Source organism: Melozone crissalis, unplaced genomic scaffold, assembly GCF_028551555.1.
Source record: "Melozone crissalis strain CALT ecotype California unplaced genomic scaffold, PUWL_Pcris_2 ptg000027l_1, whole genome shotgun sequence".
NCBI lineage: Eukaryota > Metazoa > Chordata > Aves > Passeriformes > Passerellidae > Melozone > Melozone crissalis.
This window is the reverse complement of record NW_026535805.1, coordinates 62,922,847-62,949,972: the sequence shown is the minus strand read 5'-3', so window position 1 is coordinate 62,949,972 and position 27,126 is coordinate 62,922,847. Positions and strand designations below refer to the sequence as shown.

At 39.7% G+C, this 27,126-nt stretch overlaps 1 protein-coding gene across 1 annotated transcript in view; it reads left to right on the top strand.

Annotated features, from left to right (window-relative positions):
* The window catches only part of RNF144A (ring finger protein 144A), a 58,347-nt gene extending 35,341 nt beyond the window's left edge, over positions 1–23,006 (top strand). Inside the window, exons 4-9 of the mRNA XM_054279987.1 lie at positions 14,234–14,338; positions 14,523–14,583; positions 15,587–15,794; positions 17,553–17,700; positions 18,953–19,042; positions 22,362–23,006. Coding sequence (XP_054135962.1) covers positions 14,234–14,338; positions 14,523–14,583; positions 15,587–15,794; positions 17,553–17,700; positions 18,953–19,042; positions 22,362–22,493 — 744 coding nt within the window. The 3' untranslated portion in view covers positions 22,494–23,006. The remainder of the gene's footprint in view (positions 1–14,233; positions 14,339–14,522; positions 14,584–15,586; positions 15,795–17,552; positions 17,701–18,952; positions 19,043–22,361) is intronic.
* Positions 23,007–27,126: the final 4,120 nt, after the last annotated feature.

Below are 27,126 nucleotides of genomic sequence, written 5' to 3'. Positions count from 1 at the left end.
TCTGTGGTCCAACTGCCTTTTCATGGCTCATCAAAAGCTAAAGCATGGTGTTAAAAGGCATTGTCCAAATACCTCATAAACACTGGGAAGCCTGTTCCAATGTTTGGTCACCATCTCTGTAAAGAAATGTTTCCTTATGTCCAGTCTGAACCTTGCCTGGTGCAGCTTTGAACCATTCCCATGTGTCTTGTCAATGGGTACTAGGGAGAAGAGCTCAGCACCTCCCTTTCTACTTTCCTTCCTCAAGAAGCTTTAGGGAGCAATGAAGTCACCCCTCAGTCTCATTCTCTCCAAACTAGATGGACCTCAGGTTCTCAGCTGCTCCTCACAGGACATTCCTCCCAGCCCTCTCACCATCTTTGTTGTCCTCTGGAGATACATCCAAGGATCTTCACATCCTTGCGTGGTGGGGCCCAGAACTCCACCCAGTGCTGAAGGTGGGGCTGAACTCTGAACTCAGTGGGACAGTCACCTCTTGAGCAGCTGGCAATGCTGGGTTTGGTGATCCCAGGATGGGCTTTGCCCTCCTGGCTGCTGACTCACATGGAGCCTGCTGTCACCCAGCACCCCAGATGCCTTTCTGCAGGGCTGCTCTCCAGCCACTCCTCTCCTGATTCATACTTGTTCTTGGCATTACTCCATACCAAGTGCAGAAACTGACAATTCAACTTGTTCAATTTCATGCCATTAATAATTTCCCTACTCCTATTTAACTAGATCCTTCTGCAAGGCATCTTGCCCCTCAACAGAATCAGCAGCAGTTTCCAGTTTTGTATCATCATCAAATGTGCTAATGGTACATTTGATTCTTGGATCCAAAACATTGAACACAACTGACACTAGAGCTGAGCTCTGAGGAACAGTCCTGGTGCCAAGCAAATGTAGTTCTATTCACTACAACCTTTGGAGCCCAGTTTTACACTCTGCTTATCTCACAGCTGGACAGCTTGTGCAGAAGGGTGCTGAGAGGGACAGTATTTACTACTTTGAAAAGCTTTACTAAAATCCAGAGAAAGTGCATCCACTGCCTAATTCTTAATTCCAGAGAGGTGACCTTGTCATAGAAGGTTATCAAATTAGTTACACAGTCTTTCTGGTTTTGATCTTATGTTGACGGTGCCTGATGATTGCATTGTTCTTTAAATGCCTTTCAATGGTACCAGCATAGCCATGCACACACTTGTAACTAGGGAAGTATTTAATGTATTACAGATTCTAATCTCACTGCATCGTAATTACAGTCACAAAACAGGCTTCCATTACCATATTGTACAAATGCCTACCCAGAATAACAAGAATCTTGTCAGTTAAATACAAAACACTGGGGAACATGTGTAGTATTTGACAAAGAACATCATCATCACAGTTAATGAATATTGCTAGTTTAGGACCAGAGGAAACTACCTAGTCAGTTTCCATCCCTAATACTGAATTTAAATTAAAATTTTAGTTCATTAAATATTGCAATGGGTGCAATTTTACACCAAAAACCTTGTAATGATGGTTCAGCAGAGAACAAATTTGAGTATTATCAGTAAGAATATAACTTGTGGGATACATGATACTCAGGCTTTAATTTCCCAAGAGTTTATGATATGGTATTATAGACTCAGACATGGGATTGGGTGACTTTTTTAAAATTAATTTAAAAAGTCCTTCCCAGAAAAGTTTTTTGGTGTATGTTTTTAATACTTAAGATCAAAGATTTTAGTTGGTTTCATTTTTTCTTCATGGAAATACTATTTTTTTCATAGTAGATTTCATTTTTCCTGATGGTTATTGAAGATATAGGAGGCAGCCAATGGAACAGGTAGATCTACTGTGAAAGAAATGTTGCTCAAGCATGCCAAAGTATATAAAATAAAAGGCTTTATGAAAACTCTTCTCTTCAAATGCTTACAGATGAGTGTTGTGTTTCTCCCTGGTGCTTGAATGCAGTCAGTTTTCAGTAACATTTCCATGGCAGCAGAATGCTTGGGCTACCAAATACATTTTTTCATCTTCACCTTGCTCCTTTCAATATTTACTGTCATCCCCAATCTTCTGATTTTTTTGGTTAGAATGTGGTTGCTGACTCTTACAGCTGTTTTGCAGATATAACCAGTTACAGACATCAGATGTGTAACCTTTACCGATAACCTGTTCTAGGCAGCTGATATCGTAATCTGACTGATGACATGGAGTTTGCATTTTGAACTCTGTTCAGGTGGAATTATAAGCCAGTTTTTACTAGTATTTGGTTGACTTGAATAGTTTGTTCAGCTTTGTCCTGTTTAAAGAAATTTTTGTAGTTTGTCTGCCTCTTGTTTGCCACTAATAAGCTTTATATAGTGACATTTCAGTGCCCTGAAAAAGTTTTTTGTCCTAAAACTTTCTCATGAATTAATAGATAGTATTGCCCTTGCTTTCCTTGATGATGGCGAGGGAAGTATTAAGAATCAATCCCAATAAATGCAAGAGGCAACAGCTATAAACCTGTTACAGTCCAGGCCTTCACCTGAAACCCAAGGCCTTCATCTCTACCTTTGGGCCAGCCTGAAGGTTGATAAATTGCTAAAGAAAATAGTCCCATGAGTCTAGCAAGGTTGTTTGGCCTATTTACAGTCGTTAAGGAGGAGTGTGACAGATATATGCAGAATCCTCCACTGGTGTTCCTTCAGCAATGATTCCCAGAAACATCAGGGACACTGTGTATGAACTGTGCTTTGTAAATGGCCAAACCATCAAAAAGAGGAGCCTTTTGACTCAAGATTTTGCATGGAGTCTATGTACAGTAGATCCAGTTCATATCTGCTTTGTTATTGTTTGACCAATATGTAGTTTTCTTCAGGCTTCTTTTTTTTGTACATTTACAGTGGTCTTTCCAGGAATATGAGCAAAAAAGAAAAAGAAATGTCCGTAGAAGTGTGAGGACTACTTTTACTACAGCTTTTACCACTAGGTCTAGCCTTTCTGTCTAAATCACAGCCAGCTGAAACAACATGAGTATGTATTACAAAGAGATCTTTCAAGTGCAGTACTACTGCTATGTTGGCAGCATTTGGATCAATGTACAGGTCTTTCAATCCTATATTTCTGTCTGCAAGTCTTGATTCTTTATAATCACAGAAGTACTGTAGTAAAGATACCATGAAGGATTGTCTCTTCCTGACATTTGTACAGTAGCACAGCATTTCCATTCAGAAAGATAGAATGGGGACACTGTTTCCATTTGCTTTCTGGCAGAGCTGTGCATGAATTAAATTGAGCAGACTGCCACTCCTCTGCTGATAAGGTGCAGGTATTACAATTTCCCATAGTATTATTTTGCCAGTTAGTACAATACTCCATTATTGTTTTTATCATTGCGATCACTAATGCCTAGACAATGCTGTGAGCTCTCACGTCTTGTATCTCTCATCCATTAGGAATGTTATGAAAATGTATTTTCTCTGGTACCTCAAGCAAATCCACTGTCGGATTGTTTGAGGTACCAGAGAAACGTAAGTCTAAAATACAGAGAGAAGAAAAACAAGCTAACCTGCTGTTAGCTTTTTCTTTGTTTTTTTGAGTACTATCATGGGGCAAACAAGTAGAGTAGTGTTAACAATAGGACCAATCTTAAGTGTGCTTGTGTAAGTTTGGATCAAAACACCTAAATATCTTTTTATTAAAATTTTTCCCCACTTAAATAGCACACAGTACATAGCTAATAATCTTACATAGATAGTCACTTAGCAGTTGCTTGCCTCAGAAGTTATTAGTTTTCCATGTTTTCTTCAGAAAGCTTTACACTTAGAGAAGAAAAAAGACAGTAAAGCAGAGAACACCACTTCTTTATTTTTTTTTGTATTATTTGCTGTACTAAATTTTTTCACTTACTACTTAGCCTTTGCTTTTTCAAGGGAATTTCAAGAGATAATTTTATCCAATTCCTGTCTGAAACTCAGATTATTTTGTAATCTGTGATGAAATTAACATGCGTCTTCATGAGCAGGATGTTTCTTTGATGTGTTACCAATTGTATCTGTGCTGAAGTTGCAACAGGTTTTTTGAAGTTGATATTCTTGCATGGAAGTCAAGCAGTTAGTTGCTTGAATGTTTTCTGGTTCAGGATTTGCATGTACATCTGTGTACATAAATATGTATAATTTATACATATATATAAAACACACACAGATGTGTCATTGTGTTCCAAGTGCAGTGATGCCACTATGTCTCAGTGATAATGCCACTATCACTGCACTCAAGTGCAGTGATGCCACTATTACTCAAGACAGGCTAAGCTCCTTTTGACCTCACATGAGATTATTCAGTTCCCTTCAGGATGATATGCACTACTGATCATTCTGGTACCAGTGGATTCATTGCTTACTTTACTCAAATTTAAAACCAAAGTCTGTCCAAGCAAACAAATGTTTAGAAGACATATGAAGCATGACAGAAAACTTGTCTTTGATGAAAAAATTTGATTACTGCTCTGTAGTCTACCTTGTTTCCAATAGAAGGAGAAACTGTGGTCAGGTACATGAAGGAGGGAGCCACCAACAGTTAGAAAATAACAAAACTAAGCTTAAGACCTGCTTTCTGCTTCATGTTTGTACTTTCTTTTTGGTCAGACAGCACATGTGGATCAACTTTGGTGTTTGAAACTAACACTGCTTCGCAGATACTCATACTCTGATACTTGCCCTAAGCTCTACCTTAAGCACTTGAGCTAGCTGGTTAATCTTACCTGGACCTTTAGGTGTCCCTCTAAGTTGGTTATTAAGTTACTTGTATTCTATCTCAAGTAGGATAGTGACAGACTTCTGTTATCATTAGTCCTTTTTAAACAGGATTACTGAATTTGCCTAATTGTAGTTTTACAGATCTTCTTAATTTTAATCATTCTGCTATTTGAGCTTCCTCTCAGGCTGATGATCAGCAAGGCAATTATCCTGCCTATAACTGGTAACAGGCACCCTTTTTTTTTTCTCATTGTCATGCTTGACCAGAAGCGCATGGAGCTTCTCTGAGTAGGAGGACAGAAAAAAGTGATTTACTTAGTGTTATACCTCACTCCAAATGAGGCAGAGACAGCATCAGCCTCTCCTTCCCCCAGGGCAAGGCAGACACCAAGAGCAATGTGGATGAAACAGGTGGGCTTGGCTGCCTTCCTGTTCCTGTGTAGCTTGTTTCTGCTTGCCAAAAGAAGCCTACCTTAGCAGGGCAGCACTGTGCTGACACCAGGCTGTTCCTCACCTCTAACCAAAGGAAATGCCTCACTTGCTTAGAGACAGGAGGGAGGGGGAAAACTAATGGCTTGTGAGGTTTTATGGAGTTCAAGGTCCTTCTTAGCAGCTATGTTTCTGTTTCCCACCACCAAAGCTTAGAGCTTGCTGCTTGTGCTCATATACCCCAACCTTAGCAGAGAACTGATACTGATCTTGACACGTGATGTGTCATAGAGGCTTCATGGTTAGAGGTCCCTGTGTGTTTGCATAGCAGTTCACATGGCCGGCTGCATTCTCACTTGTCTTGTAGGTGGCGGGATGGCAGAACTCCCTGCTTTAATAAGTAGGTACCACAGAACCCTGGGTGAAAATTGATCCAGAGCTTTCAGCTCTCCTCTCCTGTGTGATGTCACTAAATTAGATTATGTCTTCATCCGGCTGTTGGGAAAAGTAGCTAATTTTCGTTTGCACAGGGTTTTGCATGTGAAAAGGGAAGGGCCTTTGTTTGCTGCAGGTGTATTTTCCTCCCACTCAGAATTGCTATTTTGGTTCTGAAACAGAATAAACTTTTCTCAAGCATATAAGACTGAATTTTTTGTGGTGTTTTTTTTTCCTTCAGAAAACTTGATTTTCATCCCACAATATGTTGGCATTTGAATATAAATTAATTTTTGTAAAGTTTGCTGTGTGTTTTTACCAATTGCAGCCCTAAATAGGTGATAACAAAAAGTTTGTGCAAGGTAATGGAGGGTTAAAAATTCATAATGAGAAAAGTTTACATGTACATCCACTTGAAATACCCATTTAAAGATGAAGGGGTATCACAAGGTATTGTCCTTGTGTCATTTGGCCATTTTTTGCTGTCTGCTGCTGTGATATTGATTCCTCTAAAGAGAAATTGTTCAACTTTATAAATTTTACAGTACACAGCCATAAAAGTGTATATAAAAAAGCATAAACAAGCCCACCACTTCAAAGGCTGGGCAGCTGTTAGATTTTGTTGCCTTCTCTTTCAAGATACTCAGCTGGAGAAAGGCAGTTGTTTTTCCAGTGCTTTTAGTTTTGTTTGCTTGGTTTTGCTTGTGATTTCTGCAGCCATTGATTGCTGTGTCTCAGAGGCTGTTTGCCATGTCCTGACATTTCTCAAGCTGAAGTAGTCATCAAGGCTCTTCTTTCTGCTTTCTTGATAATACATTTCTTCTTGCCTTGCTTCATCATTTGTTGACTGATGGCCTAATGGTGCTGTTCCCTGTACTCAAGTTGGTGCAGTCTCCTGTGGAAGATTTGGAGGCTGGACTCAAAGGGGTGATATAAACATCTTGTCTGTGAGTTGTTGTTTGCATTCGTTAAGAAGCAGGTACCAGGGACTGCTGTGATGTTTGGGTGTACTGTCAGAAGGCATTTGGACAGAGGTAGAACCAATGCAGCAAAGTCTACTCTGCTGTCCACAGGGGGAATCTAACTACAGCAGAATTTGCAATGGGTGAGTTCCTGCTCCTGCCAGGATGTGGCCAGTCCCCATATTAAGATTACACTAGCTGCTGAGAGCACAAGGGTTCTTGGACATCAATAATTTTTACAGCTCAGGGAAGAATGCTTAGATGGTTTGTCCTCAGACATGGAAGCACATGGGTTGTGTTTATCTTTCCCAGCCCTCATCCTGTTTGGCCATCATCCACAGGGAAGATTATGTGACTGTGTTTAGACTGGCAAAATAGTCTATAACAGGGCTACAGAACAGCTGAGGGAGTCTTTAAACATTGACAGCATGGTGGGGAAAAGAGGCATTTACCCATGGCAATTTCAAACAAAAAGTATCTTTAAAATAGGCCAAGTATCAGGAGGATAGAGGCGAGAAACCTGTCAAACAGGGGTCTTCCAAACTGCTTGCCACTTTGGGAAAAACATGTATCAGCTGTGATGTTATCTCTCCCTGGTCCTGGCCAAAGTCTCTCTCAGTGTGTACCTTCTTGTTCACAGCATGAGGCTTTAGGTATTTCCCTGTTGCAGAGCTCTGGAGTACCTTGCAGGTGCTTCTCTTGGAGTCAAGGGTTGGTATGCTTGTGTAGCAGAACTTTTGTCTCTGTAACAAAACAAAGGATATAAAGGATAAACATGTAAGACAGTTCTCTGTTACTGCTTTTAGATTTGAAGTACTGCATGTCAAGATAAGTGAATTTGTTCTTCCTGTGATTTATTCTTAAGATGATAAATTAGAGTTAATAAAAATTTGAGTTCTAATGGTGAAGATTTCTTTGCAAGTAGATAATTATTTCTGAAAAGATGTCTGTAGAAGTGGAAATTATTTAAGTTCAAAGTATTACCACAAACATTAAACACGTCAAATGTGCATCTGTCTCAGATCTACATGGTTTGGGAAGTTGAATGTATCTTGTGCTTGCAGATTTGGTCAGTATAGCTGACAGTTTATCTAGTAAACAAGAAAAATTGCTCCCACAGTCAGGCATATGCCTCCAACAGATCTCTGTGATTAAGTGTGCATAGATATTTTCCAGTAAGTCTCTTGTCAGCTAAGTAGGATTAGGGTGATATTAAAAAGCCAGTCTGTAGGTCTGCTGTGGAGAATTGTTCACTCTGGAGCTGCAGTGCAAGAGTGGTTTTGAGTTGAGCCTGTTATTAAACAACAATAGATTTGAGGCAGGATTATAACTGCTTTACACAAAAAGGCCATGTAGTAAATTTGAAAGAAGCTTACCCCTCTCTGAGAAACCTACTGTTCTTTTTCTTTTCTTACACGTTTTCTTGTGTGCGGTAAGTATACCATGGAAATTTCTCGGTAAGTAGTTTTCTTTTTCTGTAAAACACTAAGATTAAATAATATTGCTCTTATGACTGGAGTGTTGGAATGGAAGGATACAGGCTCTTTAGGAAGGGCAGGCAGAAGAAATGAAGTGGAGGTGTCACTATATGTCAGTTGGAGGTTGTGGAGCTACACTTGGGGACTAAGGAGACGACCAAAAGCTTATGGTCAGGATTAAAGGGAGGGCAGGGACAGGTAACTTTATGGTGGGGTTTCCTACAGGGAGTCCAACTAGGAGGCTGTACAAGAAAATTGGAGGGGCTTTATTTATAAAGGCATGTAGTGATTGGACAAGTGGGAATGGCTTCAAACTGAAAGAGAGTTGGTTTAGATACTAGGATGGAATTCTTTACTATGATGGTGGTGAGGCACTGGACAGGTTACCCAGAGAAGTTGTGAGTACCTCATCTCTGGAAGTGTTCAAGGCCAGTTTGGATAGAGCTCTGAGCAACCTGGTCTAGTAGAAAGTGTCCCTGCCTATGGCAAAACGGTTGGAACTATAGGATCTGTAAGGTATGTCCCAACCTCAGCTATGCTATGATTCTGTCCTATTTGTCCTATTACCAGATAAGCATTCCTCTTACTTTAAGAAGTGTGCACTGAAATATTTAAAAAGGTAGCATATGATCGTTATATATGGCTACTAAAATCTCTTTCAGGAATAGGGAAGGCTCTAGCCTTGCTGTATCATTCTTCCTTTTTCAGAGAACACCTCAGATGCAGGCTGCTTGTTTTAGGGGAGTTTTTCTTCTTGAAATTGTTCAGGTTTGTCTAAGTGGAAAATATTTCTAGAAAATGGCATTCAGAATGAATTTGCTATTTGGACAAAAGGAAAGGAGCTATTTTTCCAGGAGTATTAGGCTTTACCCGAGACACAGACACTCAGATTCTTTTGTAGTGAAAGAAATTCACTCACTCTCACACATGCTGTCTCCTCCTGCCCCAGTGAGTATTGCACACTACATCACTGCACTGTTCTAATCTGAACCTAAAATAGGACATTGCATCATGTTACCCAAAAGATTTACAGGCAGTTTGTCTAAGAGTATAAATTCTACCTATTCACCAGACTGACTGCAGAATTAGCTTAGGAAGTTTGCACAGAGCAGCAGAATAACCTTGGTATTGCCCTGTCTTATGGAAGGAAAAGATATTACCTTCTTAGAATTCATTTCAAAGCAGTGTCAAGAAAACTTCCCAGTATGTACAGCATAAAAATACTGCCAAATGTAGTTGATGCTGAAGTAGTTTTGGTCATCTGTGTAACCCCCATCACATGAATTTTGAGCTTTGGCTTAGTATCCTGTTAGCATAAAAGCAGCCCATAGACCAAACTGTAGATTTTTAGCTACAAGACACAAAATAAGTGCTTCTCACTCAATGTCCTTTCATATTCTTCATACAGAAGAATCTTCTTACCCTAGAATGCAATGCCCAAAGGAATCTTTGCATGTACATATCCTGATGTCACTTGTAACATGGATCACAAAATACCAACCAGCTTTTCCCGAGTCTTCATGTGGTTGAATGCAAGTTTATGTAATTATATGTGTGTGTGTATTTATGTATGATATTTTTAGATATTCATCTAATCCTGGATTGCAGATGATATAGAATTTGAGACCAACAATTTAGTCTACATGTTAATAATTATCCTCTTTGAAAACATTTTTAGCTTGAGCTTTAAAAAATCTCCGTTGTTGAGAAAGCATGTCAGCCCTTCCTTGTGTTTCTGAAGTGCAGTGTAAACTCCTAGTGATTGTCTGCCCAAAGTGCAGGGTTATCTCCAAGGTTAATATTTGTGCACTGCCTTTACCTAACTTTAATATTAATTGCTACTAAATAAATTGTAAAAAATTAATTCCCTTTCTTTTTTAGAACTTGTTAAATGCTCGATTTCTTGTTTTTATTTTCCCCCTTTTCACTTTTATTGGTGCATGTGTTTTGGTTTTTTAAAAATTGTTTTCCAATACCAGCATGTGATGATTCTGCATGTAGTGCACACTTCATGTGGTGATGGCTATGGCCTAGTGCCAGCACTAAAATACATTTGAAGGTTTAAGAAATAAATCAAATGATGCAGTGATGATATATTTCACTCTTGTCATGTGTTTTTCGCCTTTCCAAATCCATGGACTGATTTAAAAATTTCCCGTGTGATTTAGCACCTGCAGCACAGCATTAGTGTAGTCAGAAGTCTACATTTTAACAAATTCCACCTATCAGCTGTCATGAAAACAGTGCAGGATAATCTTTTTGTCTGCCTAACTCAAATAAAAGTGGCATCTTTGAAAACTGCTCCTTGTTTGCTGCTATAGTAGCAATAACATGTTCTTAAAAATAAATTAGTTATAACTTTCCCAAACCATCTCCAAATGTTTTCAATAATGTACATTTTGTATTGAAAAATGACCTCACGTGCCAAGTGAACACATTTTTTCTGTCAAAGTAGATGGTAGATAAGTGTTCCCCCCCAATGTAAACAGTGAAGGTCAAGGTTCCTTTTTTAGAATTATGATGGGGCTTATTTGGGGTTTGGTGTCAGGAGAAATAAATCAAAGCACCAACATCAGAAGTAAGCATGATTATTCCTGGAATTCTTCTAAAAGAAAAGGAAAATCCAAAAATTTTGCTGTGGCCCATGGAGGTTTGTTAGAGCTAAATGCAGGAGAGCAAGATTGTGTTGTGGTTTTGAAATTAGGCAGAAAATAAGCATTTTGATTCCTATATAGGGTCTGTTGATCTTTATAACATTAAACAAAAAGATATGAAGCTCTAAAGCCATGGCACTTGAGTGGTCAGAGCACATACCTTCCTGTGTGGCACAATCCTTGATGCATAGTGGTTAGAAGTGCAGCACATCTTACTGAGCTTTAAATACTGCACTGTGCTTGGCAGCTTCAGAAAGTCATTCCTTTATTAGTCATCTGTCTCTGAGGCAACAGAAAAAAAAAGTGCTCCCAATTTATATAGGCAGCTTATAGTAAAACTGCTGCTGAATTGGAGTCTTAGTTGATCTTTGTGAGGGAATAGATCTGGGCCAAAGCTCCTAAAAATGGTTGTGCTTCTGCCCTTCGTCATGGGGACAGCAAATGCCTGTAGGATTCATGGGTTACCAGGTGACAGAAAAAGTTATGCATGTGTCAGAAAGGACAGCAGGGATGGAAGGAAGACAGGGATGTATTGAACAAGGAGTATGCATGCACAGGGAACAATACAGGAGTAGTGCTCAGGGGAGCTAACTGGTCTCTTCTGACACACATCCATTAGAGGAATAATGAAGATGTTCCTCAGCATATTGCTTTTATATATGTCAGTGTACTCTTGTAACCTTACTCCAATCTCATGCCTTAGGTATCTAATTTTAGCTCCTGTTTTCTCTGAGAAAAGTTATGTAATAGACTTCATTTTGGATGTTGTTTGGGGTGACCTACGCTCCCACATTTTTTGTTCATGCTGTAGAGTACTTTATTGCCTTAATGGAAGGACTATGAAAATAATTTCTTCCAGCATTGAGTCAAGTTGCATAGAAAATTTGCAAAAAATTGTCATTTTTTTGTAATTGTTTTACAATGAATTTTTCATAGTATATGATTGAATACCTAATCCTGCTTTGTTGTGTTGCTTGCATGCTGCTGCATTTCTGGTGCTGTAGCCAATCTTATACAAGTTGAATGTCTTGTGTCTGCTCTCAAGAGAAGCCACAGCTACCCTGTGTATCAAATTCTCTTGCAACTGTTTGGGTTCCTCTCTCTCTACCCAAGAAGTCTCAGGGGAGTCTTGAGTGGATAGCATGTTTTATCCTCTACCTATTTTCCAGCAATGTTTTGTAGCCTTGAGGCATTTCTCAGAAGGTGAAGCATGAGAAGTGCACTTGGCTGTGCTGATTTTTGAGAAGGCAGCAGCCAATGCCCCATCAAGGGGAAGGGAAAGGCCAGGGACACTGCTCATGACAGGAATGAACTGTGTAGTTTCTTGGAAAATGAGAGGAAAGGGAAGCAATTTGAGTAGGCTTTGGCAATAGTCCTAAACAGGTTGAGGAGGAGAATTAGCCACATTAATGATTAATGATAGCATAGCTCATTCAGCTTGAAAAGTACTTGCTATAAGTGCTAAGTGCTGGCATTAAAAATGTATGCATTTTCGTTTTAATCCACACTTGGCATCTGCAAATGGAGAGCAAAGAGAAGAGCCAGCAGTGTCATTATAGCAGCACTAATACCTCACTACAGCTGAAATCACAGCTTGCCAAGGCACACAGCCTAGGGTCTGGGTGTTGCAGAGCTCAGCCTGTTGTGCTTAGTGATACGGGTTCTCCTAAAGTGTTCCACCACCTGCCCTGCAGAGCTCTGAGTGAAGGCTTGGAAACCTTCTGTGAGTCACCATCTACTAAATGAACAGTTGTCCTCATTAAACCCCTACTGAAGAAGACAAAGACTATGTGTAGGCTGTCACACATGGATTTCTTTGCACAATTAAAAATTTTATAAATATCAATTATCTAATCTCTGTTTTTCGTCTCAAAAAAAAAAAATGACCTGCTTTCTCTAATGTGTGGGAGACACAGAGAAAGGGAGCTCTAACAAAAATGATTTGTCATGCTATCAAGGTGGTGGCAACTTGCCACCAGAAATGCTGTGGATCAGAGCAGCAGAGATTGTGTGGGCAGGAAGTACAGTCTTTGCCACAATCAAGCTGCGAGAGGTAAAATCTAGAATAATTTGTTAATAGAGGTATCTGAAAGGAGCTGAGTAGACAAATGGAGAGGCAGAAGAGAAAGAGAAGAGGTTTGAAGTGTGAACTTTACCAGCTACAAGCCAGTGCCTGAGGGTTAGGCTGAAAGGTGCTTGTTGATGGGCCATTTGATTGCACAGGGTGAAGGAAGAAGCAGTTTTGTGCTCTGACCTGAAGTTAGGCACACCAGCCTTGGCACCGTCAATGCAGCCCTTTGCCTTCCTAGGCTGGTGGTTAGTCAGCAGCTGCATACCTTTAGCAAATGTCTGGAAATGGTAACTGAAATCCTTGTTTTGCCAGTTTGCTGCAGTGTGTAATCCTTCTTGCCTCCCACACAGCTGTATGCTGAGCTGGTATTATATCTTCATTTCACTCTGCTGTTGGTTTAGCCTCACTCTTTATTCACACATCTGCAAACAGAGTTAGGGACAGAGTTCTTTAATTGTCTCCAGTTTGCTTATGGCAGCTGAGCCCACAGGCAGGGTGAGAACATCACAGGGTGCCCCATCCACTGGGAAGCAGAGCCTTGTCTGCTCTTTCTGTGTAGTGCTGGGCTGGTAGAACCTGCACAATAGCAGCAGAGGGCATCTCTTCATCACTGCCCTGTCTTCCCAGTAGACACCTAAGCATTAGCTCTTAGCTTGGTGTAGGAAAGATGGAGGTGGAGGGGAGTTGTTGCTCATCAAGAATGACAAGGTTTAATCTTAATTTGCCCTTGGTCAAAAATATACATTTCTCTGCTTTGTTGACAGCCGTGCTGTGCACTGCTGTGCCAGAGGCTACATTTACAGTTACGAGCTGGGTAAAATGCTGTGGTTGCCAGGGGAGAAAAGTATTAGTATTACCAATATTTATTATTTGGTCCCCATGGAAACTATAGTTCTTCAGGGAGTCCTAATTTTCACATTTTTCCTCTCTGTGGAAAAGTTACTTCTTTAACCATGAAGTTCAGATAGTTGTTTTCCAAGAATACATTTCAAGATACTCAACTTCCTTTGTGTTCTAGCATGCTTGACAGATGCCTGTCTATGGGGAATTACTGCTTACTAAGATACGTTGTGGCTTCCAGTCACACAAATTTCTTTGGAGTGTGGTTAATATAATTGTATCATGGAGGTGTTTTATTGTTTTTTCCGCCTCTGCGTCCTCTTTGATTTGTTCTTTCCCCCATTATTATTTTGTAATTTGCTGCATATTTTAAATTGATGAAGAGCTATTTGGTTAATTTTGGTTTAAGTGGTCTTAGAAGTTTTTTTCAACCTAAATGATTCTATAATTTTGATGGGGAAATAAACTTTCTGTTTTCTACTTAAAGGTATAAATGTGGCAAAAGCTATCAATGTGGCTCATGGCTGTAAAACAGACACAGTAGTACCTGTTTTTTCAAAGTTTGAGTTCTTCAGATTTTCAGACTAAAGCTGTTAAAATACTGAGGGATTTAACCTTGGCAGAATAGTTAACTCAGTGTTTGGCTCTCTTACAGTGCCTAAAACAGTATGTGGAACTTCTAATCAAAGAAGGTCTAGAAACAGCAATCAGCTGCCCTGATGCTGCCTGCCCAAAGCGAGGTCATCTGCAAGAAAATGAGGTACACTCTTCCTGCAAAGAGGGTGTTTTCCTTACAGGATGTTTAAATCTGTCTTGCTTTTTATGTTGCAGCTTCATTGTTGACAACATATGTTTTTATTAATTCTTCAAAGGTCAAATACTCTGTTTAACAGATTATTACTGTTCCTAATTGGATTTTTTTCTTCTTTTCCTTTTTTCAACAGATTGAGTGCATGGTTGCATCAGAAATCATGCAAAGGTATAAGAAGCTACAGTTTGAAAGAGGTAACACATGTAACACTACCCATTGAAGGCTGTGAGAATGAGTTTTTTCCAGAGCAATCATATAAATCAGAATCTCTGCATATGTTCTTGCAGTATCATTGTGCGTTAATTGCTTGGTCATCAGAAAGAAAAACCCCAAAACCTAAAAAGTAATTGCTTCTGTTCTTGCCTGCATCATTCCCAGAACTGCAGCACTCTGGGAATAAACTAAGGAAAGAAAATTGCTATGTATTATATTCCTAAATAGCTAAGGGAGGGAGTGACTTCTATTTTGAGCTTTGCTGTTTAAGTTGACTACTAGTATTGTAGGGGCTGGAGAAGAATACTGACCTCTTTCACAGAGGCAAGATTATCTCCTGGGTTAGCATTTAGTACAGAATTAGTGAGCATGTGTGTAATGATACAAACACATTAAGAACTGTATGCTAATGGAGATGTGCAATGGCAGGACCATAGAGAACTGACAGTAAAGTTTTGCTGGGACCCAGCCTAGAAACCACTGCAATCATTGGTAGATTTTTACTGCCTTCACTGGGCGTTGAAACATGAAATGAGTTATCTGTAAGGAGCATCCAAGAAAGAGATGAAACTGTATCTTATGCTCTTGTTAATTATGTGGTTACATTAGGATAGAGGTCAACTTGAAATAGATTCCTACTGGGCAAGGCATTGTAAAAACACTTTCTGGTGGTTTTAACTGCATAGTATACGCTGTATTTAACTTCAAGTACAACTGAAAAAAATACCTCTCATTCTCAGAACAAGTTTAGTTCAGTGAATGAAAGTGTGCAATTAATTGAGATTCATGAAACTCACTTTGGTTTGGTGCCTGTTTGCAAAGCAGGCCAGGTTTTTATCAATGTGGGTCACATAAATTAAAAAGCTCCTTTTGAAAATTTGTGTCTTCAAATGCCCTGCCTGTCAACCTCAGCTGAAATGCATTGTTATGGAAGGCTGATCTTGTATCTGCCTTTGAATTTGGTTCTTTTATGTCCCTTTGCAGAAGTGCTTTTGGATCCATGCCGGACTTGGTGTCCATCCTCTACGTGCCAGGCAGTTTGCCAGCTCCAGGAATCAAGCCCACAGGACCCTCAGCTGGTCCAGTGCAAAGTGTGTGACATTGAGTTCTGCTCTGCTTGCAAATCTAATTGGCATCCAGGTCAAGGCTGTCAAGAGAGCATGCCAATCTCTTTTCTTCCAGGAGAAACAAGGTAAGATATTGAGAAAGATTAAGTATTTAGAAGCCAAAAACTCAAAGAGGCATCTTCCTGATGTTTTGTTCTAAAGCTGTTTCCTTCACTTAGTTGTTTCTGTTCTTTTAATGCTGTATTCTAAAACTGAACAGTTCTTGGCAGCCTCACTCTTTGCCAGCATTCCCAGAAAAGCACAAAAGCGCTTGCTTGAGCCTTTGGCCTTTTGCCCCAGTGGGAAAAATATGACATCCAGGCAGCTCATCAGCTTCACTTGAGGGATGATCTTGTTACTGCTGCTCTCCTGGACAGTGTGGGAGTCGCTAACATCATGCCAGACAGTGATTTTTAGGATACCCTGTCAATCATCTTTTCTGCTGCACATTTGCCATATGATCTTAAGCTCTGTTTCAAGTGGTCTCTGGTGGCAAACTGCAGCCATTGAATAAGAAAGACCATTGTGTCTGGGCTTTTTCAAAGATTGTGTTGCATTCCAAGGCATCATTAAAGCCCTGGAACTTAGTTACTCATCCTTGTCTTCTTTCAAGCTTTGCTGTAACAGATGACTAGCTAGGGTGCTGTCATGATGAGTTCCTGATCAAATACGCTAACTTTGGCACATGCTTTTGTGTGTGCATGACAAGAACTGAAGGTTGCTAAATTTCATGGCAAGGTAACAAACTTTATCTACTTTTGCTTAGTGTTTTGGTTGCTTTTAGTTTTTATTCCATGCTTAATTTTTTTACTCCACCAGGTAAAAGTAAAAATTGTTTTTTCATTGCTCTGGAGCTTAATGTGCCTGTTAGGAACATTAGGAGTTTCACATACATTTTATGTATACAAAGCATTTTTTTCTAGTACAGTCACCCCTAGTGTTAATAATTAGTGTGTGTCTTTTTATCCTGCTATTGGGCAAATCAATCAATCATCAGTCTTGTTTTGCAGCAAATTGTTGATTCTCCATCAGTAATTCTTACATCTTACAATGGCAGTAGCTGCAGGATTTGTCATTTAAGGTACATTTAGTTGTTAGTGAGCATAAAACCTGCATACAGCAGAAAGCTACACAAGGGAAATAAAAATTGTTCCACTGTTTCAACATTCCTCTGTGTTGTGCCCATTATATCAGGGGATATCTGTGGTTTTGCACAGTTGTGCAAGAACAGTCAGTGGCGACCCTAACTCATGAACAGTGACTTGTTAGGAGTCTGTCAACAGAGACAAAGTTTAACTGAAAGAGCAACATGCACCAAAACCTTATTGTTCTTGATTTGGAGGGAAACTCTTAGGCAGGGTCCTCAAGGAGGGCACAGACAAGTTCTCTGTCCCTGGTGCCCCAGTCAAAGGAATGTGGTCTGGGGTTATTGTGCAATCAAGGGATTGTTTCTTCATCTGGGAAAGAAAGGAGAGAAAAGGAAAATAATCTAGATGTACAAAATATTTAGATGTGAGCTACCTGCTGCTCATCTGGTACGTTACAGGATAAAACTGTTTAATATCTATTCATATCTACATAAAAAAGCTGTTTTTTACATGATAAAGAAAAGATCCTAACTTTATGTAGACACTGTAGTCATTAAGCATATTCCTAAAGATATACTTGAAAAGTAGTGCACAGCATAATATCTGAATAATAAAACCACTTGAATTCCTGAATCTCTAGTAATTTCTCTTTTTTTAAGCAAAAAATACAGGCTTGCCTTCATACACAGTTCTTAGACATTATTTTCTAAACTGACATGGTCATGCATTTTACTAATTTCTCACTTTCTCCCACAGTTCAGTTTTCAAAATGGAAGATGATGATGCTCCGATCAAACGCTGTCCAAAGTGTAAAGTTTACATTGAACGAGATGAAGGCTGTGCCCAAATGATGTGTAAGAATTGCAAACATGCCTTTTGCTGGTACTGTCTGGAATCTCTTGATGTGAGTACACTATACTGTGCACTCTTGGCTCTCAGAAGCTTAGAAGTTCATTGCTTTGCCATCCAGCTGTCTCTTTAATCAATTAAATAAATAGTGCTCTAGCTTCTGGCCACAACTCACCAGAGCTGGTGCTGGGAATTTGATAGGATTTGTATCCTCTGTTTCGCTTGTCTGACCTGTGTGAATTTAGCATTTGGCCTGAGTCAGTAAATAATTATTAAAAAGTAAAATCTTATGACAGTAATTTGTTTACAATCTTTACATGGCACCTAACATGGAGAAGGGTGTTGCTTTTTTTTTCAGTGCTGACTTTTAAATGTTGCCTTTCTTGAAGGCATTACAGTATAAGACTAGCAATGCTCTTAGTCTGAGGATGTTTAACAAACTAGATGTGGTAGGTTATTAGCAGTCTAATTGGTTTACCATTCATTGTATTCTGTGGGACAAGAAATAGATCTGCCATAGGAGAAAGAATACCGTGTTCCCTCAACAGCAGGAATTTATTGTTCTATAAGCTGCTACTGTCATATGTTTATATTTTTTTTAAATCAGCCTGTTATCATGCCCACAGATCAGAATATATACAATACATAACATCTGTTTCCATGTCATCAGTTTTACTTTATAACTTTGTTAACAATAGCAAAGGAAATTAGGTTCCTGAGAGCTACTCCCAACTATTCAAATCTTGTGGTTGTTCCATTTCAATACTTTACTAACAATCCTGAAATCACAGGCTTCTCACATGCTCTCAGAGATAAAAAAGCAGTTTTGCCTTAGAACTAGGCCTACTATCTTGTTTGGTTGTGAGAGGCTGATAGAATTGATAGGGATGTAATATCTCAGAACTCTGTTTTGTCATTCTGTTCTTCAGCTAGATAAAGGAGCCAGGTTTGGGAGGTCTGCAGCACAAGTACTGATTTTTCCTTTGCTCTTGCTATATGTTTGTAAAATGCCTGCAGTGATCAGCTTATCTTCTTGGATTCTCTTGCTAAACTTCATGCTAGCATTTAAATATGCAGCTTAAGACCCTTTGGGAGAAGAATTTATTATATATCTATAACACATGCCAAATAAACCTGCTTGTGAAGACATCTAACTATAAACAAAGCACTTTGGAAAGGTTGGACATGGCCATATCCACTTGCTTTTATCTTCCTGTGTGATTCTTGGGTTTAAGTTGTGTGGTTATAGTGTTTTGTAACTTGAAGAACTTCTGTTTATTGCCTACCTTCTCATTTAATATTTGCAGGATGATTTTCTCCTTATACATTATGACAAAGGACCTTGTCGAAACAAGCTGGGGCACTCCAGGGCATCTGTTATCTGGCACAGGACACAGGTAAAGCTCAGATCTTTTAAAGCTCTCTACAATTCTACTGCTGTCATAGTCCCTCATTTTAACTCCTTAGGATAAATTCTGTGCCAAATGGTAACTGATTTTTGTAGCAGATATAAAGAGCGCAGTAGCTTGGAGTGGAGCAATTATCTCTCCTAGAGAAGGCCCTCCTTGGCAAAATGCCCCTGAGAACCAGAAGAGGTATGTTTGCAGAGCCAGTCCAGTGCCAGTCCAGATTGTTCTCACTGAACGTGGAGGATGAACTAGGTTGCCACTGTCAGTATTATTTACAAGGAAGCTCTTTCTGCAAGGCAGTTTTAGCTCTGGATCCAGAACTGGAGTGGAATTAACCTGAATACCGACATTATCTTGCTATGGTCTCTATCTGACTCTTTCCTGTTGGTTGGATAGAAATAACCCTGAAGGTTCATCAGTAGTTTCAAACACAGATTCAAACTGACAATTGCAGAGAGTGTGGGAATACCTCTTGTAGTCTAGATTCAGTGTTGCTAGACTCAGCAAGAATGCTAGTAATAAAAGAGCTCTCTGCAGCACTGTGGTGCATGCAGTATAAATGCTAATGTGTGACTTGGTCCAATCTACTGCCTCTACATTCACTTCAGAGATAGGGGGACATCTGCGTATCTGAGTCATCTCTTCCTAAATTAACTGTGTGCCAGGAAAAAGCTACCTTTGAGATGAAGTACTTTTCTTGAAGTACAGATTTCTTTCCATGTGAGCATAAACCCCAAGTCTACAGAATAATCATCAAATCTGGATAAACAGCTAAACTGAAATAAAAGGAGAAGGATCTCACCCTTCTCCTTTCACCCACACCACTGGGTGTCTGAGCTGAGGACTGGCTTTTGCTTGGATTAGCCAATGGTAGCTCAGGAGGTGTGTGGGAACATGAAGTTTACTTGATAAACCTGTAGTATGAGGTGAATAATCTGATATTTGGAATCTCTTCTAAGCCACTGCAGTTTATGCAAATATGTTTGATATATGGAATGTTTGATCTGTTTATTGTTGAGAAAGAAGGTGATAATTCACTACTAGTCAGGATGTAATTCTGCTAAACCCGCTGAAGCCAAATCAACACTGCAATTGTTTCCTTATGTTAACTTTGAGTAAGTTGTTAAGGTTCTTCTTAGATTTATCCAAAGCAAATTGAGGTGAGTCTTTGGTTTGTTGTTTGTGGGTTTAAAAAATATTTGTTTTGGCCAGAGAAAATGGCTTGATGCCTAGTAGGGCAGCAATTTCTTCAGAAGAGAAAGAACCAAGGAAAAGTAAGTAAGTAATACTCAGCAGGCAGTTTTACTTAAAAATAAACAACGCACCCCACCACACACATGCAAAACCACACCCAAAAAACAAAAACAGCACCCAAGAACAAAAAACCTGAAACTTGATGATTTCTTTGATGGCATATTGAGGTTGAAAGGAAAGTGTAAATAGATGTTTTATATTAATTACCAGTAGTCAGTCTGGTCCATTGAATTGCCCGCTTCTAGCTTGGCTCTGTCCAACCAGTGCATTCAGCCTGCGTTGTAAAGAGCAGCATGGCAGTAGTTGCAGCTGCATGTTTTTTAAGGATGAGAATTTAACTTTAGTTTCTGGGAAATAAGTGCAAAGATTAGAAGTTGCATCGCGTTGTCAGCACCACCAGAAGAAAAAGAATGGGTTATGAAACGTGCCCACCTCTGAAGCTGAAAAAGGAATTGCTGCCGGGAGGAAATAAGATGGCAGGGCGAGGCAGCGGGGGCTCCCGGTGGCGGGGCAGCCGCAGCCGCGGTCCGGTCCCGCTCGGTGAGTTCGGGGCTCCCCATGCCGGGCAGCAGCCGCGGTGCCGGTCCCGCTCGGTGAGTGCGGGGCTCCCCATGCCGGGCAGCCGCGGTGCCGGTCCCGCTCGGTGGGTGCGGGGCTCCCCATGCCGGGCAGCAGCCGCGGTCCGGTCCCGCTCGGTGAGTTCGGGGCTCCCCATGCCGGGCAGCAGCCGCGGTGCCGGTCCCGCTCGGTGAGTGCGGGGCTCCCCATGCCGGGCAGCAGCCGCGGTGCCGGTCCCGCTCGGTGAGTGCGGGGCTCCCCATGCCGGGCAGCCGCAGCCGCGGTGCCGGTCCCGCTCGGTGCGTGGGTGCGCGCCCGGAGCGCTGTCGCACAGCGCCATCTCCCGCGGGTGCGGACGCTCCGCGGCAGCACAGCCCCACAACCCTGTGCGAGATCATCCACACCCGATTATCCGTGGCCAGCATAAGTGCTACTGCATCGTCCCATCTATACCATGGCTAATTTAATATTTGCCAGCTAATTGAAGTGGTGTATCTAGCCCTGACTAGAAGAATCTGTAATGAGTGCTGCAGTCTAATTTCATTTTGCCTTCTGCTGTGAGGTTTTGCTATTGCATTAGCATTCCACTTTTGCCATCATTATTCAAAATTATTCACAGACACTGTCATGTGAATAAATCTAAATTATTCACTTAAATTATTTGTTGCTGCATATCATTGCAGCATCACTCTTACGGTTGCCTGTGGCAAATAGGAAACTTTCTCAGGTGATGAAGCTCAACTTGAATGTTTCTTAAATAATTTTCCAAATTTAAACTCTGGAGAAATTAACTGCTTTGTCACACTGACTGGTTATGTAAATCTATGGTCCTCTGCTCATGCTGGGAAGGAGGCGGTCAATAAATGTAAGTGAAAAAGATGCACTCAGATCATGTGCCCTGAAGCAGCAGCATGAGCTCAGGTCTGACTGCAAAAAGCCATTGCATATGCAAAGTGCTCCTATAATCCATGATGTTAGTAATCTGTGATTGAAATTCCCAAGCTTCACTGCATGCAGGTGGTACATTGTGGGATTCTTCCCAGATTACACCACCAACACCTTGACTAATTCTTCTTGAAGCTTTCTCCAGAAAAAAAGGGAGCACCTGAACGTGGAAGTCTTTTTTGTAGCCTTGATTTCAGTATTTAGCATTTAAGATTGGTCAAGAAAAGTAGTAGTGATTTGCTTCATTAGTCGTTTGAGATATAAGAAAACTCAAAAAGTCAAATAGCCATCTGCATCACCTTGTGTGATAAAACAGTTCTGTGGCACAGTTCTGACAGGAGCCATTAAGACATGAACATTCACACTGCTTTCACTCACATTTTCTGGTCACAGGAGCTGACTGTAGTAGACACATGGGGAGTTCTGGCCCTGATAAGGTCAGTGGCATTTGCTGAGGTCTTTCTGATGGGCACAGAGGATGCAGTGGTGTAGCAGACACAGAATCTAGGCAATGTTATCCCTGACACAATGCTATCCCTTTCTCTTACAGGTGGTAGGCATTTTTGCAGGATTTGGTCTTCTACTTTTGGTGGCCTCCCCTTTCCTTCTACTTGCTACCCCATTTGTTCTCTGCTGCAAGTGCAAATGTAATAAAGGAGATGATGACCCTCTACCTACCTAGACTGAGAGAAGATTGGAATCATCACAACATGTTTTGATTTTATTGTTGCTGTTATGTTTCCCTCTTGCACTTACATTGCTGTAGCCTTACTTGCCCCATTCTGCTTTTTGTTGACACAGTCTTGATTCCAGGAACTGTTGTTACTACTGTTGTACGGATCACTTGATAACAGACAAGGAGGGTAAGAGAAGGCAAGTTTGGTGCTAAAGGGAGACCACAGACCTGGGCAGCTATCTGAAATTAAGAGGTGATACTGCTAAAAATAATGCAAAAGGTTGGTGCTGCCCTGCTGGTGGACTAGGAACTGTACTGAATGACATCAGCAAACCAAGCTGAAAAAGCCTACAAACTTCTGCATATCTGTTTGCTTCCAAATTTGGTGTCTTATTCCTGCACATGTTTGAGTTGACTATCATTTGAATCTGGTAGTCAACTTCATGTGACTTTATTACACATCTGATTTTGTTAAAGCCATCACAATGTCCTTTTTAGTACCTATTTTTTCCAAGTGTATTTCCAAGTGTATTTTACCAAAATTAGTAAGGTGCATATAGGCCATCCTATGCCTTTCTTGAAAATTGGGGAGGATCAAAGGGACAAAGTTAGTCCTGCTGCCTTCCACTAATTTTATAAAGTCTTATAAGAAATTTGTTTGATTAAAAGCTACATTTTAAAATTAATTGATGAAGCTGTAAGGTTGAGTGGAGACGCAAACCCACTATTTAATCAAGTTTCTTTTAAAAATACATTGATGGTATTGCTTACCCCTGGACCACTAGTGTTTTTCTGAATTGTTATTTTTTGCTCTTGTTTAGGGTTCTGCTACACTTATAGGGCTATGTAACTTCTAATCCAGGTATCTTAATCTTTTTATAGATACATAGATATATATATATATAAAATCCTATTTAAACCAAATGTGTAAATAGCTGTGCTATTGAATTATTTTGGAAATTCAGAATAGCTTGCTTCTGTCTTTAGGAAAATTAATAAAAAATACAGGACTAACTTTACTGTTTAGCAGACTTTTGGGTTATTAATGAGTCTTTACTTTTAAATATAAAAATACACCATGGTTATCCCTGTAGTTAATATGAAAATACCTGGGATATTTGTGGAAGTTGTGCTTTGCATTTAAACTACTTAGCCCATTTTCAGAGATAGTATTGTATGATATGTGGTGTATTGTGCTAATAACAATACTGTGACAAAATAAGTTTTTATTTGAAAACTAATCACTTGACAGTTTTGCAAGATTCAGTACTCTGTTTTCAGGGTAGTAAAGTGTGCTATTCAACACACTACATCGTTGAGGTTTCTCTTTAGAAATATTTTTTGAAAACCATTTTGCTCTGTTTTAAAGCCAACAGGAATTTGACTAATAACTTTGTGCCATGAAATGTGAAGCACCTGAAACAATGTGTATGTCTGTAATACGAAGGAAAACATTCTTTTGAATGGCTTGTGGGCTGAAGTTTTACTGCATTTCTTGGTCATCATTTATTTCTGCCATTAGCAATGTACTGACATGGATGAATATCGTGAAGCCAGGATAACTTTATACTGAAAATGTCTTAAGGTCCTTAACTGCATCTGCTTCTGGCTGTTGTCACAGGCTGGGAATTGCTTTCATAGCTCAACCATCAAAAAATTACTCTTTATTGGCTTTTGGTTTACACTGTGTATCTGTTAAATAAAAATATTGTAGGGCACAGTTTTGAAAAGGTCAATTTCTTTTTATAAAACTATTCTCCTCCCTTATCCTCCAAGTTTAGTGCTATTCAAATTGTATCTAACCATAGATTTTAACTCCAGGAGCTGGAGATTGCAATTCACTTACTTGGTTTGATTTTAATGAATTTGGCCTCTGTAATGTGAATAAAAAGGATAGGTTGTTTCCAGCAAATCTGAAGTCATGATATCTTCAGATTGTTTATGGCAATGCACAGTTCAGATCTTTTGTTATTTGAGTATCTTTAGTATTTTGGCTATCTTGGTTATTAAAAATTGCTCAATTGCTCAAAAATACCTGAAGGGAAGTGTGGTAGTGCATTTGATCCCTGTTTGCCAGCTTCAAGGGGTGTGTGGAGCACTGCTGAGTTCAGCAGGCAGGGAGCTGCTTCTCTCCCTCTGGCACCAGTTCAGTCCATTTCCCTGAGGGATCCCAAGCCATGCACCTGAGTTGTCCTGAGTCATAGCTTCACTGTGCAGAATTAGTGGAAACCTTTCTGCAAAGGACAGCTTCCTGAAGGTTAGCTTGAACTATGGCCTTTCCTCCCTGGCCCTGTACTCCTGTTTGACTGGAGAAAAAAACCCTGGACAATAGGATGTAAAGACTTAATGGGTTATTAATTTTCTAGCTGGTGCACTGAGGGGCTTTGCTGTATTGTGGCTGTGACTGGTGACCAATTCTCCTACTGGGATCATAGTAAACAGGAAATATTCACTGGCCTGTGAACAGTATTGAGTGTCCTGGTATGAGGAGGTTTATTTTCTCTGTGCCTTTCTTAGAGAATTTATGTCAAAATACAGCAGAACTTGACTTTTCCCAAGTGCTGTGCGGCCAGTTAATAATCAATGTCAGAATTAATGCATTTCCAGATTTAAGAGAAAAAAAAAAAGATAAGTTATTTGCAAATACAGAAATTTTAAAATTATAATTTATAATTGATACTCACAGGTAACATTATATGCAATCAGAAAACTGTGTCAGTGTATCTCTGATCTCAACATACTTGAATTGCTGCTGGTGATTTTTATGACACAGCTCTTGTTTCACATCCTAGCTGTTGGAATAGACTATATGCCTACATATATTTACCAAATACCTACCCAGTCTTTTCAGGTTTGTTAAATGTCATTCCATCTGTATTCTCGGGGACTTTTTTGCTTGTTTTTATGGTTGTTAATATTATTATTATTATTTTTTTAATGCTGATTTGGTTCCAAAGTAGCAACTTTTGGTGGTGATGTATTAAGTTCAGGGTGCTTTTATGTTACAGCTTATGTTGATACTGTGACATTTAATACCCCAAAATTCAATTGTAAATACATAATTTTAAACTCTGACGTTTAAACCCCCTGCCACGGGAATGTTTGTTTCTTTGTCTTTCAAATGAAAATCTGTTGCAACAGCTATGGCTTTTTGGATTTGCACCAGAAAAATAAGTATCACAGCATGATTCCTGCTGCATTTTTATGGTTATGCTATTATTTAGGGTATTTTTATTCACACAGAATCATAGAATATTCTGATTTGAAAGGACCCACAAGGATCAAGTCCAGCTCTTGAGTAAATGGTGTGTTCGTAAATGCTGTTTGATGGAGTTTGTACTCGTACATCATCTGCATGTTCTTGTGGGGTGTCATGTGGTGTCACATCTAGGGAGTGTGGAGTCCCACTCCAGAGGCTCTGCATCTCCCCAGCCTTACCATTAGTTGGACTGGAGCCAGTCCTGAGAGAGATCAGGAGCACAGCCCACTTCATCTTCAATGCTGGTAGCGTTGGCTTTTCCCCTGTGACATCGGCCAAGTCACTTACTGCCTTTTATCTCAGTCTGACCATCTTTAAAGTGAATGGACCAGTGTTTACCTCAGGAGTGCTGTGAGGACAAATTCATTGGTTCTGAGACTTTTCAAAAGTTTGTGGCTGATGAACAATTATATATAAAAGATTACTGTAGTTTTATGTTAATATTTTAGTTTTATTCATGTTGGCGTTCATCCTGAAGCCTGCTACTACTGACTTTAGCATGTCAAGAATTTAGGATACTTTCCCCAACATACTAAGAAGCATGATCTTTCCTCAGATACTCTGGTGCATAAATCAGGCAAAATACCAAATAACAGCAGACTGAATCAACTCTCAGTTTACAGCTGAGCTCCTGACATGCAGAAAACAATCAAAATTAGGGAATAGCTCTCATTTATGGAGCTGACAGGATAAAATATCCATAGCTGAGAAAAATATTAAGTGTTTTTTTTAAAAAATATTGTTATGGGCAGGAAGATTAGAATGAAGTTCTGTGCATTTCATCTGTAGGCCTTTTACTGTATAGGAATAAATATTTTTAATGCAGGCCATTATCATTCCAGTGAGGTGCAGCATGCATAAACCTTTGTGCAGGTTTGCTTTTTTAAGACCAAAGTTTGTACATTTCATGTACATAATCTAAAAGCCTGAGGAAAACAAGTAAATTACAGTTGTTGATGACAGTGATACTAAGGACATCAGAAAAGCCTGCATCAGCCCTTAATTGCTAATGCACTTGTACTAAGTAAGGCATGCTGTTTGTGTTTAGAGCCCTGTGGTCTTCATTATTGCTTTGATTTGTGTATATCTTACAAGAAATCCAGGAACATTAGGTACAGGTACATGGTACATAACTGAACCTTTCTTGATCATTTTATTATGATGTATTTTAAAACTTGTATAGGGATAAGCATGAAGGAGTCATGCATATGTATAAATAATGTATTTGACCAGTGTAGAAATAGTTCTGTTGATGTATTTGAAATGTAAGTGCATTTTGTGCCACTAACACTGTGATGTATAAAGGAGCTGTTGAATGCCTTTTAATGTGGTGTTTTGTACTTTGAATCATATTGGAGAGTTTAATTTGTAATTTCAATA